Below are 13426 nucleotides of genomic sequence, written 5' to 3' on the forward strand. Positions count from 1 at the left end.
ACTTATCAAGCAACTGCAATCGTGCTTTCCCTCGTCCATGCTCCTCATTCATATGAGAGTGCCATTAATTAGGGTGGCTTAATATGGAACACCTGCCAAAACTCTAGGCCAGGGTGATGTAATAATTGAGTAGCTTCCACGAGAATTGCGGGTCAGCTTGTAATGTAACATAGAATACACTCAGCTGTGCGCGAAGCTTAACAATCTAGGATTGGTCAAAGGATTCTCACCTCCAATCTCCTCGTGCATCTGAATCCTAACTTCAGAGAATCAAGGCTACATACATACATACAAATGTTTCAAACACTAATTGTAATCTAAAGAAGGTATATATTTTTGATCATTGGAAAGTACATCAATTTAGCGGCCAATGTCTTAACCCTTTAGATACCAGCTCAAATCGCCTTCTGATAAAACGAATAAAGAAAATAGTCAATCAACAACATGATATGTCAACTAATGGAGCTGGGTTTTCTGGAAAGAAATATACAATAGTCAAATTAGTTATTCACCCTGACATTTATAATAGTACGACATAAAAATATATTTTTTAACCTTGATAGGCTATTGACATTCCTACACCATTTAAATCCCTTTATCTTTTTGCAATTTTTTATCAAGCACCCAATAGCATGAGTATTTACTTTTTTATACGTACTATCTACTATAGTAATGGATGTAGAATATATTATACGTGGATATTATAGGGGGAAAATTGTTGTAAACTTATGTTGCTATTTCCCATATCATTTATTGGTCAGTTCGTTGATCCATTAGGAGGAGATGGGATGGGGTAAAGGGAGAGGATCGTTATTTTAGCCCGCTACAAGTTTCACTTTATTATAAGTACAAGAAATATATTTTAACATCCAACTAATAGTAAATTCATTACTATAGTTAAAACATTGAAATGTTAAAAGAAACCCAATTAACAGGGAACTAAAGGGATAAGACAATGACTGTTAAATTAATGTAAATGCCCGATGATGGTACACAAAATTACCCCTTATGTAGATTAAAATTAGCTGTTGAAACGTTTGGAAACTTAACTAAATGAGCAACCAATTAAAATTCAATAAAAGTCCCCAATGTTATTAAGCCAATGAATAAGAAAACGGTATTTTGTATAAAAAAACACAAAATGTCCCCTCCCTCTCTATCTATTACCTGTTTTTGTGAAAAATTTTGATGTCTTGATATTTCTTTCAATTTGCCTGAAAGAAAAATATTAAAATTATTTTATTTTTTTTAAGGAATATACAAATATTTTATTTTGAAGTTCCTTTTCATTTTTTTCTTAACCTAGCCTAGTCTATTTTTCTCGGATTAATTTAAAAATATAAGATAAACACATTTTCATTCATTCTATGAATCTATACAGTTATTTTTTGACCGACAGACTTGTTGTCCAAATGAAAAATGTTTATAAAAAAAAGGCAATCGAAAATATGAATAAGCAATTTTTAGACAGTTAGCAACGGTCCAGATTTAGATATCTATTTCTATCTTTTACCTAGTGGTCCAAGTTGATTTATTACAAGAGTTTGGCACATTGTTTCTACACAGCACTGCACATGAGTATTGATTCCTAACTGTTTTCACATGTTCCATTATTGTCACTTTTTGTTATAGAACTAGAAGGTACGCCCTTAGAGGCCTCTAGGAGCACTTGGAGGTCGGGGAAATCGACCATCATTTTTTATGGGGTGATATTTCTCTTGATAGTGTGCGTGGAGGTACCTTCCCAAAAATGGAGCCTTCACTGTAAATGTAATTCATTTAATTTTCAGTATATTCTGCACAAGATTTATTTTTACCCCCCTGCTGCATAATATTTCATACCCCCCCCCCCCTTAAATAAAACTAAATTTCCCATCATTCTAAGGGATTTTTGTGTTTGTAGATGAGCGAAAAAGTAGCTTTTGCAGATTTATCAAATATTGCCCCATAACTTTTTTAAAAGCGAAGCTTTTTATAATTAGGGTCGGTCCGTACGTCCGTCCGTCCGAGATAGTTAGCTTTTATTCGTTAATTTAGGCATGTTAGAATTGTCCTATTGATTTCAAACTTTGCATGGTGATGCCTGTAGTAGTTAGGTACGGTTTAGAAAGCGTAGCAACTCTATAATCATTACCAGAATGTTCGTACGTCCATTTTAAACATGTTGATTTTTTTACTTTTTTTAATAACAATTTTTTGTGTGATAAAAACATCCGATTGATCTGATTTTTTGAGTACTGATTCCTATTACAATAAGGTACAATATTATGAGCAAAGCATCTCTATAATCAAGTATTAAAAATATCAGTATGTCCTTAAACAGAATGCCGTATTTAAGAAGTTTTGCAACAAATTTACGTATAATTTTGTCAAACCTTATATTTTCATATTTTGTATACCTATTCAGTTCTGACACTCAACAAAAGTTAATGTTCGTATGTCATATCGTTTCAGAGCTTCGCTTTTATGGATGTTGTCATCCTTGTTTAGGTCCTATTTCAGCTGATGTTTTCAGTACACTTTATTTTTGCAAGTTTGCATCCCCTCTCCCCTTTTAGTCGGGGATTCCATGCAGAATATACACCCCTGTTAATTTGACATGAATATAAAGCTTTAGAAACATAAGTATATATCTAGATATTAAGTTTTAACTTCATTATTTTAAACATTTCTAAAATTTTAAAGAATGGAACAAAATACGGAAACCTAATATTCTAGCAGAATTCATTTTTAGTTCTGAAAAATAAAATAATAAGTTCAAATGAAATTAATTGTACAGGGTGTTTCAAGAGAAATGTCTTTTTTTAAAACTTAATTATGCATAGAAAATAAAACAATTAAGTAAAATGCTTTTTATATTTAGAAAACCTATTGTGGGACATTTATGCTTCAAATATTTGAAAATGATTATTTCAACAAATTATGCCCTAAAAACCGGTTTTTCCAAAGGCCTTTTTTTCAAAGATTTATTGATTTAAAGGTTGTAAAATAATGCGCACCTTTTTAAAATTCAAATTGCGCAGCTTGTGTTAATAGTAGAAAAATGTTATGCATATCGTTAGAATCGTCATAAGCTCTGTTTTTTTTAATATATAAAACCATTCCTGTGCTACGTATAGTATAGGAGCTAAGAGCTAAAATGTTCCAATTACTTAAAACTTTTCAACCTTTTTCTCACATTTTTCAACGTAGCTCCTAAACTACAAATAGCACAAAAACGGGTCTTATATTTTCAAAAGCTAGAGCTTATGACGATTCCAACGGTATGCGCAACATTTTTCTACTATTAACACAAGCCACGCAACTTGAATTTTAAAAATGTGTGTATCTTTTGCGCACCCTTTAAATTCATAAATCTTCGAAAAAAGGCCTTTGGAAAAACCGGTTTTTAGGGCATAATTTGTTAAAAAAAATCATTTTCAAATATTTGAAACACAAATCAGTCCCACAACAGGTTTTCCAATTATATAAAGCATTTTACATATTTTTTATTTTCTATGCATAATTAAGTTTTTAAAAAAGACATTTCTCTTGAAACACCCTGTACAAACTAAATAATAGAAAAACTTTAATTTTTTATTGTGTAAGGACTATTTTCGTCTATTAGATTTCATACACATGGATGGCAATATATATTAGGATGAGATAGTTTAGAGTAACTTCTTCGTTAAATATTAAGACAGGTATTAATTTGTTGATGTTCTTAAGTATCTGAAAATATAATATCCATCTGGCAATTCTTAATATCAAGGGATATTAACAGAAAGTTTCATAATTTAGTGTTATTTTGTAGCGCAGCAATAACAAGCTAATTTTTTTAAAAATAAACAAGAGCAGTAGTTTTTCTAATTACTAGAGGTACAGTATATTACTTACATCTACCTTTCTAGTGTATTAAAATCAATTTTATGAGAAAAACACTGCTAAGCTTTCAGTAAATTATCCTAATGTTACCGCAGACCAATTAAAAGAAAAGAGTTCACCGCATCATTGTGTAATACAAAAACTTGTTTAATCACCAAAAGATCAACACAAAACTCAAGGAGGGTGAGGACAATGGGCTGTTTATTACACTAGTCTCCAAAGTTTAATGATATACTTTTTTTATTCGTTGACTTAATAATTTTAGGGACTTTCATTGAATTTTGAATCAAGTTGAGTGTCTAAACGTTTTAACCACTAATTTGTAGTCTACAGAAGGGGTAATTTTGTGTTTCATCACTGGGAATCTTCATTAATTTATTGATCATAGTCTTAGCTCTTTAGAACCCTGACAATACTCAGTATGAATCCTACTAAATATTACCAATACTGTCACACTACAATTTTAACCCTTTCTGCCACACTATTGTTTGGTTATGAAACTTTTATTCTTGTAACAAATATCAATATGAAACTTGAGACTGATACTTAAACTTTTTGTTTTCCAATACTTGGAAAGTTTTTACAAAGATTTTCCCATAGATGAAGAATTTTTATAATTACAAAATTAGTACCTACCTACCTACTTATTAATTTTTGTGTTACTATTTTATTTCATCTGTTATGTAGGTACTAAATATGATTAAAACAGTTAAACAGAATAAATGAAGAAAATAATACATGCTATTTAAGGATAATTATAAATCAGGGATCTATTCTACATGGAAAAGACAATGGACGATAAATTAATGTAGTACATCCCCAATGATGATATACAAAATTACCACTTCTATAGATTACAATTAAAAAAGTTCGGACATTCTACTTAATTAACCAACTAGTCAAAATTCAATTAAAGTCCCCAAAAGTTGTTAAGCCAAGGAGTAAGAAAACGGTGTAATAAATAGCCCAATGTACCCTCACTCCCTGATTATAACCAGCAGCCGAGAAATTTAGGTTTCTCCATTGAATTTGCAGGGGGACGGATAGAAAGACAGACATACACTTATTAAGTTTAATAATGGGGACTATGCACGTATTAGGGCAATTAATTTTAAGCACCTTCCATTTTTTTTTTCTTTGCTTAATGCATTTTTCACATTTTTACATCTGAAAAAATAGAAAATGTAATTCATTAATTAAAAAAAAATATAAAATCTAAAAAAAACTTAAATATTAGTACTTTAAATGCTTGCCTAGCATAAATGACTTTATAAGTTTATACCTTTATAAATACTACTAGCGGCTTCGCCCCTAGCCTCTAGGGGCTTTGCCCAGAGAGGTTTGATCAACCTAATTTTTCGTATTTTAGATTTAAAAAGAAAAAGAAAAAACAAAATTTTTTTTTTTTTTGGGGGGGGATTTTTCATTTTTTGGGGGGGTTGGGGGTGTCCCACCCCCCAAGAAAATAGCTTAAAACCATCACAGGACCAGTAGGTATATTCCCTGAAGAGTAGAGCCCAATCGGTTCAGTGGTTACTGAGATCTTAAGCTTCAGACGGACAGACGGACAGACATCGTTCTACTTTGTATTATAGATAAACACCAAAAGCTAATCAAATCAAAGAATCAATATTGTAACATAATTTTTAAGCTTGTTTGAAGGGAAAACGCCATTTTACTTTTTGAATACATAGAATCGTTTCACTAGCAATTCTAGATTTATAAAATTGTCAACTCATAATTGAATAACATCAGATTAAGGTTTAAACATTAAGGTATATATAACAAGAAATTATTCAGGTATAATATATGCTTAATTTTCATCACTTTCGCTGTTGCTCTCTTCATCTTTGATCTCATCAAGGCAATGAGGATTGTTGGCTCTAAATTGTAGTAGGACACGTAGAAAAATAGGATCAATTGTCTGGTTGGGGTTTATACCATTTTTCCAGACAAACTTGTTCAGGGTGGACGATTGTTGCATAAGCACCATCTTCACAATGGCTGTTTCAATATCAACAGCTTCTAACAATCTCAAACTTAGAGGTTTCTCAAGATTGAATTTACCACCCACTAGTTTAGAAATACTGACATCTTTCAGGGTTTTTTCAGAACTGTTGAGAATCTTTGAAACATATTCAGAACTGCCTCTTTCACATTTAAATTGTATCAAATTGTATAACTCATACTTGGGATATAAAGCACAATTACAGGTGCGTGGAGAATTAACTACCAGTTTTGTTAGTGACAAGTTGGCAAGCTTGGTCAGGTTTTCTGTCAAATGTAGACAAGTATTCTTAGAATCCAATTGTTTCAGCTTACCAAGTTTGTTATCAATTTCATTTGTGCATGAAATATTTTCCAGCTTCAATTTTTCTAAGTTCTCTAATGCAGATATTAGCTTAGCAACTGTGTTAGCATGCACCTTTTTAAGGTATAAATCCTTCAACTGAAGCTTATCCAAAATAAGATCCTGTAAGTCATCTTTTACTGACCCCAAATGTAACACTGTCAATGTTTTAATTGAAGCATTAATCAAAAATGTAGCCAGGTTCTTCGGTACAGATTTAACAACAAATGTTTCCAAGGAAAGTTGAAGATCATCATCAAAGGTCATAGTTTCCTCTGGTAGAAAAACATCACTGAGTACCAACTTCTTTAATGTTGAACTATTTGCTTTCAACATAACAGGAAGATCTGCTACATTGGACTTGTTATAAATAAGCTCTTCCAAACACACTAACTGAACAGAGTTTAGTTCATCTTTAAGTTCAATATTTATACCTTTAAATGTCAATAATTTTAATGAATGTTTACATCCTTCCAGTACAGAGATCATATCATGTCCATATGGAGGAGGATACCCAGAAGCAGATAAAAATACCAACTCTCTCAACTTTAGCTCAGGACAACTTATCATAGCTTGACTTTCTTCACTAGTGCCACCCAATACTAAACTTTTCAGAGTCTTGCTTGTTTTATGGAGTAGAGAAAATACAGAATCAGAATTCCTACCTACAGCACCAAGTTTCTTTAATTTTAATGGTTTTGTTATTTCAACATCAAAATTCGTAATTAGGGTTGTCAAAGAATCTGCATTGTTTTGAATCAAAGCTGAGCCAATCATATTTCTGTTGGTATCAATATCTTTTTCCGAGTTAGAATGGTCATCAAAGAAAACAGACAAAGTTTTTAGCTTGGGTAATTTTGATTCTGGATCAAGCAGAAAAAACTCTACACCATAAATAACTGTCTTTAATTCTACAATATTATTTTTCCAGTTATTCAAGATAATGTCAGAAAACATTACCATCTTCTCAACATCTTCATTGAGCATTTTTTCATTGTTTTCATCATCAAATTCCACAGTTAGCTCAATGTCTGCAAAGATTCCATCTTCAACATGCCTTAACTTAGCTTTTGCTAAAGGTAAAATTATTTCTTCGAAACATTTACCACCATGTTCAACAATTATTTTCCATTTTCTCATTGCAGGATCATTAGCCATCACTCTTCTCTCACAAGCTTTAGAGGCAAGTTTCAGATTTTTCTTGTCTTTCGGGGTTAAAAATTCGAGCACCATTTGGTATTCATCTTTAGGCAGTTTACTGAAGTTATATGATCAAACAATAACATCAAACTTTTGCAAGACACCTTGTATGCTGAAATACTTTATTTTACCATAAAATGAAATAAGTTAGCATAACAGACAGACATATGGACATATGGATTATAGAGTAGATTTTCAGTCATTAACTCAATATAAAAAATTTCAGTAGTCTATCTTTGAAAATTCTTGAGAAAACAAATATTTTTGATATTACAGATAAGGTGATTAAGTAGGTAAGTATTATAGTATATTATGTACATTGGTCTGCAAAATTTAGCCTACTTTCAAAATAGCTGAAAAGAAATACATACATATTTCCTTTACAAAAATTCAATTTCTTTTGAACCTGTAAAGAAATAAAACTAGACAAGATATGTTGATATTTTATTAATTAATTTGTAAGACCATTCCTGAGATTACCATCACCACTTTGGTCATCATCAACTTTAATCAATTTTGATGGCAAGTTGTGTTCATTTTCCCCTTCTTCTTGTCCTCGTTTCATCCTAATGTAAGTAAAGCCATTTTAAAGAGAGATTTGTTCAGTAGTTTGAACAAGGGGCAGCAGTGGGGGGCACTCCAGGGATGCACACAAGATTCATTTATTTCCCCAACTGATATACAAATTTTCAAAATTGGAAAAAAAATATTTCTAAGAGGTTATTACCAAAGATTGTAAATAACAAGTATCTATTGAATATTGATGCCCTGACAATGAAACACCTAAATCCTTAGAATAAGTAATAGCATGTTTGTCTGTCTGTTTATACAAAAGGATCTCGCTAACCATTGAACCAAAATGGTTCTCCTTTACAGGGTAGCTTTTCAAAACTCCAGGGAAGGTTTATAAATATTTTGGGGGAGGATATCACCAACCTCCAAAGAGAAATCAACCAAAGAAAAAAAATAACCCAAAAATGAAATCCCCTATTTTTTTTCTTTTCTCTTCAAATCTAATATCACACAAATATCCAGTTTTTCCAACCCTGAAAAAAACTAGGACGACAACTTACATCCATAAAAAAGCTAATATAACAAAACCTTTAAAAATAAGGTCTTCAAAAGTTGTAAAAAGAAAAGCAGCTTTTTAGCATACAGACTACCATAGATTTGTTATACCTAACTACAGTGCATAATAAAGGAAAAGTGGCAAGAAGATTCAGTCATGAATCTTTAGTAGGAGCCGAGAAAATCTCTTGTAAAAGCAGCTAAAAAACCTGCTTAAAAGCAGTCCGACCACTATGGATATTTTATACTTAAAGAATCTATGCTCCATATTTATGGGAATGTTGACAAAAAGTTTAAGCCTTCTACCTATTACAGTAGCCGAGAAAATCATGTTTCCCCCAAAAAGGAGCCGAGAAAATCAGAAAAATAATAGCGACAAAAAAACTGCTTTAAGCAGTCCGACCACTAGGAATGTTAATTAATTATGCTCATTTGGACTTTTTGATGGGAATTTTGACACGAAGTTCAGTCTTCTATCTTTTGTAGGGGCCGAGAAAATCACGTATCCCCCAAAATATTCCAGACAGATATACATACATACATATAGACGCACATTTCAAATTATAGAGTAGCTTCGCTGCTAAAAATTACACCAAATATTACCTGGCAAAATAATTTCTTAATCAACAGCAACAAAAGGAGAGTTTCAGTTCATTGTCTAATTCTGAAATTACATAGCTTATACAATATTTGGATAATATACATTAAATACTAAATAAAAGTTCTCAACATAAGTAAACACTGGTCTGGAACTAGTAAGATCAGGGATGGGACAATAGGATTTTTATACACTTTTAGAGTTCTAACTCAATATCTTCCAAACCAGATTTATCTAGAAAAATTCCATCAAACCAGCTAAAGCAATTCGTAAGTCCATTTTCAACATGTTGCTTTTCAACTTTTAAACAACAAATTTCTATGCGATAAAATTATCTGATTGGTCTGATTTTTGGAATACTAACTCCTAGTACAACAAAGTACAATGTTATCAGCAAAGAAACTCTATAAACAAGTCCTAAAAATGTAAGTATGTCCATAAAAATTATCCTGTATTTAAGTAGTTTTTCAACAAGTTTCCTTGAAAATTTGTTTCGAAACTATATATTGATTTATAATTTTGATTATTCATTTCTGACACTCTACAAGTGTTAATGTTCGTTTGTCTTACCATTTTTAGAGCTTCGCTTTTATGGATGTTGTCATCCTTGTTTTTATTTAATGTATCTAATCCCTGTAACAGACTGATCATACTTTACAATCTTTTCGTCCTTAATTGCGTCATTGATTGAAAAACATTATTATCTTATCTAGTCCTCTAGGGGCACTTGAGGTAAGTGGAGAGGATTTTCTTGTTCTATTATAGTAAAGCGTTTCTTTCAATAAAAGGTCGTCTGCCATGTAAAGAAAAAGGATTTAAGAGACCTTTATCTGTTAAAGTTAGTAAAACTAAGCCACTAAAACTGCTTTGTATCGCCAGAGTGCCAGGGGATAAAAAACATCAAGGCCAACTTTTTAAAACAAGGTGTTTTACTTAAAAGCTTGTAGGTTTTATTAAAATAAATGTGAATATGAGTAGGTATAAAAGATTTTTATGTCAATCACTAAAATTAAACATTGATGTACTTATCATACATTACTGACTTTTAATCCTTTAGCACCAAAAAACAAATTATTTCAAATGAATCCATAACACCTTTAAAAAAGAATCCTTAATTGTGTTTTGCTTTATATTACCTAACCACATTATTGATCAATAAATTGGCATTTTCCTTAAAATGAAACAAAATAATTTCAAATGTCTTTAACCTAGGTTAAAAGAATATTTAGAGCTAGGTTTAATGCCCTGTTAATAGTTAATGCTAAACACTTTAATTCTCAACTTTGCATGCTATTATCCTTGTTAACAAGGATGACAACATCTATAAAGGCGAAGCTCTGAAACGGTTGGACAAACGAACATTAACACTTGTAAAGTGTCAGAACAAATATAAAAAAATATGAATATATAAGTTTTAAAATATTGTACCTACCTTATTTTTATAAGAATCAGTATCTCAAAAATCATTTTTAGGACTTGAGTTGTTTATAGAGATGTGTTGCTGATAACATTGCAATTTGTTGTACTAGGAATTAGTATTCCAAAAATCAGACCAATCGGATAATTTTATCACATAAAAAATTGTTGTGAAAAAAGTAGAAAAATCAACATGTTAAAAATGGACGTACGGACATTCTGGTAACGATTATAAAGTTGCTAAGCATTCTTAATCGTACCTTACTACTACAGGAATCACCATGCAAAGTTTGAAATCGATACGACAATTCTAACATGCCTAAATTAACGAAATAAGCTATCTGTTTCAAAAGGACAGACGTACGGATGGACCTACCCTAATTATAGAAAAGCTTCGCTTTTAAAAACTTTGCAAAACTGCTTTGGTATTTTGCATGGCTCACTATAACAAAATTGCAAAATCTTTTCATTAAAACGGGGTCGATTAAATGAGAGGGAGGGTAAGAAAAGGTAAAGGGATTTGTTTTAAGAGCTGTTTATATATTAATGCCATGAAATATCTATAATACAAAGTAGCTTGATGTCTGTCCGTCCGTCTGCCTGTCCGTCCCTTAAGATCTCGGTAACCACTGAACCGATCGGATTCTACTCGGATCGGATTGGGGGTGGGACACCCACAACCCCCCCCCCCCCTCCCCCCAAAAAAACCCAAAAATATCCCCCTCAATTTTTTTTAAAATTACCTTTTGGGGAAAACCACTGGAGGCTAGGGGCGAAGCCGCTAGTGGACACTATAAAGTGCCTAATAATTCATGCATAAAATAAGCTACAAGCAGTATGATTTACTTAGAATAAATAAGCAGGGTTTTGGATCCGGATCCGCATATTTTCGAGTCCAAGGATCCGGATCCGGATCCTTGGACTCAAAAAAATGCGGAAAAAATGGAAAAATCTACCTAAATTTATATACAATCTCAGACATTCTCTTGATGAGAGCCAATCTTTAAGGTTTAGGGTCAGACTTGAAAATTAAAAGTATTTTTGACTTCCAATTAAAGAATAAATATTTTTTGAAAGGTTTGGTGATTTTATTTTTATTGTCAAGGATCCGGAACCGGATCCGGTAGGATCCGGATCCGCACTGACCAAATTTTGAGGATCCGGATCCGCAAAAAATCAATGCGGATCCGAAACCCTGTAAATAAGGGTCAAATTCAGGCTCTGTTGAAAAGCACAGCTTTTCTATTAATAGGATCGGTTGATTAGTCATTAATTTAGGCAAGTTGGAATTGTCCTTCATAATTTGTGAGATGATTCTTTTAACCGTAATGTATGATTTAGAACGTTATCAAATAGTCCACACATCCATTTAAAATATCTTTTTGTATGATGAAAAAATCGTACTGTTCTATTTTTATTGACAATAATTCCTAGGACAACAAGGTTTCAATATTTCATGTAGATCATCTCTATAATCAAGTCCTAAAAATGTATTCTGTATAAAAGCAATTTTGTAACAAATTTACTAACAATTTCGTTTAGACGTTTCAGAGTTTTGCTTTCATGAATGTTAGGTAAAGTTAGGTTATATTGTGTAAGCGGTAGCCCCGCAGGATTAGGGGTCCCAATAGGGATTAGGCTAAAAAAATATAGAAATTTTAATAATATGAGTTAAGGTTACAGATTATTTAAGTTTAAGATAAATTAAGATTATATAAAACAAATTATATGAATTGATGCTGAATCCTGAAAGAGAAACAATTGGAGAAATTAAAATAGGAGAATAAAAGGGAGAGAAGGAAAGAGACCAATGATTTCCGCTTACTTTCTTAATTGCGAAATTAGGAAGAAATGCATCATTCGGGAGGGTGTAGGCTCTACAAGAGGGGCTTCTAGCAAGAAAATCAAATTTAAATAGGGTATTTTCAATATTTGTTTAAAAGTGGCTTCGCCCCTAGAATTTTTTTTGAGGGGTGGGGTAACTTTATTCTAGGGGCGCTTTTCTTAATAGTTATAAAACTTCCCAGGAGAAGCTACCCTATAAAGAAGAACCACATCAGTTCAGCGGTTAGCGAGATCCGTAGGTACAAACAAACACACAGACATCCTGTTACTTTAGTATAAAGATAAGAATTTATGTACTTAATGAAATGACAGGATGTTTTTCCGTCTATATTTTAAGATCTCACTAACTGCTGAACTAAAATAAAAAGTTTTAAACTACTTGTATGTTTGGAGAGGGTAACTCCACCCTCCCAAGAGAAATCGCCCCTTAAAATATACTCAGAAGAATTTTTTATCACTTTTTCTTTGTTAACTTAAATTTAAAATAGAGGATAGACTTTACCTTTTTTTTATACTTAATAGTGCCACAATGTGCATAACAGACCAACTAGCGAACAGTACAAAAACATAACTTAAAGAGTAGATCTTTAACCGAGCATTAGATATTACTGTGTAAACCCTTGGCGGTGTAAGAAACTAATTTCTTTTGTGTTGTTGGTAGCTAAGCAACATTTTTAGATGTTTATAAAGGCGAAGCTTTTCAATAAGTAAGGTCATTCAAAAATAGGTTTAAATTAAAGAAAAACCTTGTCTTCACCATAATTCTTTTTATTTTTACATAAGCCTCCATGTTAAAATATGCTCTACAATAAAGATTCTCTGTGCCTCGTACTGAAGGATCTCCTTAACCGCTGAACCGTTATGGTTATCCTTTATTATATAGCCCATGGGAAGGTTTATTAATATTTTAGAGGAGGGTACCACCACCCTCCTAAGAGAAGTCGCCTCCTCCCCCCCCCCCCTCCCCCCAAGAATAACTTTTCTCGTATTCATTAGAATCCGATGAATAGAAACCGGTTCTCATCCATACGAAAAAACTATGTCTAGCATCGTATTATATCCAGCTTTCTACGAATATAAAAATG

At 32.1% G+C, this 13426-nt stretch overlaps 2 protein-coding genes across 3 annotated transcripts in view; both read right to left on the reverse strand.

Annotated features, from left to right (window-relative positions):
• The window catches only part of LOC145324831 (uncharacterized), an 84614-nt gene extending 81826 nt beyond the window's left edge, over positions 1-2788 (reverse strand). For both annotated transcript variants that reach the window (XR_013881333.1, XM_080167507.1), the window contains exons 1-3: positions 2707-2788; positions 1514-1592; positions 1168-1214 (exon numbers count right to left, since the gene is read on the reverse strand). Coding sequence is in view for 1 of the 2 variants with exons in the window: in XM_080167507.1 (XP_080023633.1) it covers positions 1168-1214; positions 1514-1592; positions 2707-2728 (148 nt within the window). In the remaining variant the exon portion in view is untranslated. The remainder of the gene's footprint in view (positions 1-1167; positions 1215-1513; positions 1593-2706) is intronic.
• A 2677-nt stretch (positions 2789-5465) lies between these two features.
• Positions 5466-9151, reverse strand: LOC145324833 (uncharacterized). The gene is made up of 3 exons (XM_080167509.1): positions 9086-9151; positions 7890-7980; positions 5466-7477 (listed from the first exon to the last, which is right to left on the reverse strand). Exons 2-3 carry the CDS (start codon positions 7977-7979, stop codon positions 5678-5680), a joined length of 1890 nt encoding a protein of 629 aa, XP_080023635.1. The 5' UTR covers position 7980; positions 9086-9151; the 3' UTR covers positions 5466-5677.
• Between the last annotated feature and the right edge of the window lie 4275 nt (positions 9152-13426).

Source organism: Acartia tonsa, chromosome 7, assembly GCF_053477335.1.
Source record: "Acartia tonsa isolate MP-2025a chromosome 7, ASM5347733v1, whole genome shotgun sequence".
NCBI classification, from domain to species: Eukaryota; Metazoa; Arthropoda; class Copepoda; order Calanoida; family Acartiidae; genus Acartia; species Acartia tonsa.

Coding starts and splice junctions, on each gene's coding strand:
- LOC145324833 (XM_080167509.1), bottom strand. CDS start 7,979: ATGAAACGAGGACAAGAAGAAGGGGAAAATGAACACAACTTGCCATCA. Junction 7,478..7,889: donor ACCAAAGTGGTGATGGTAAT/CTCAGGAATGGT, acceptor TGATCATATAAC/TTCAGTAAACTGCCTAAAGA.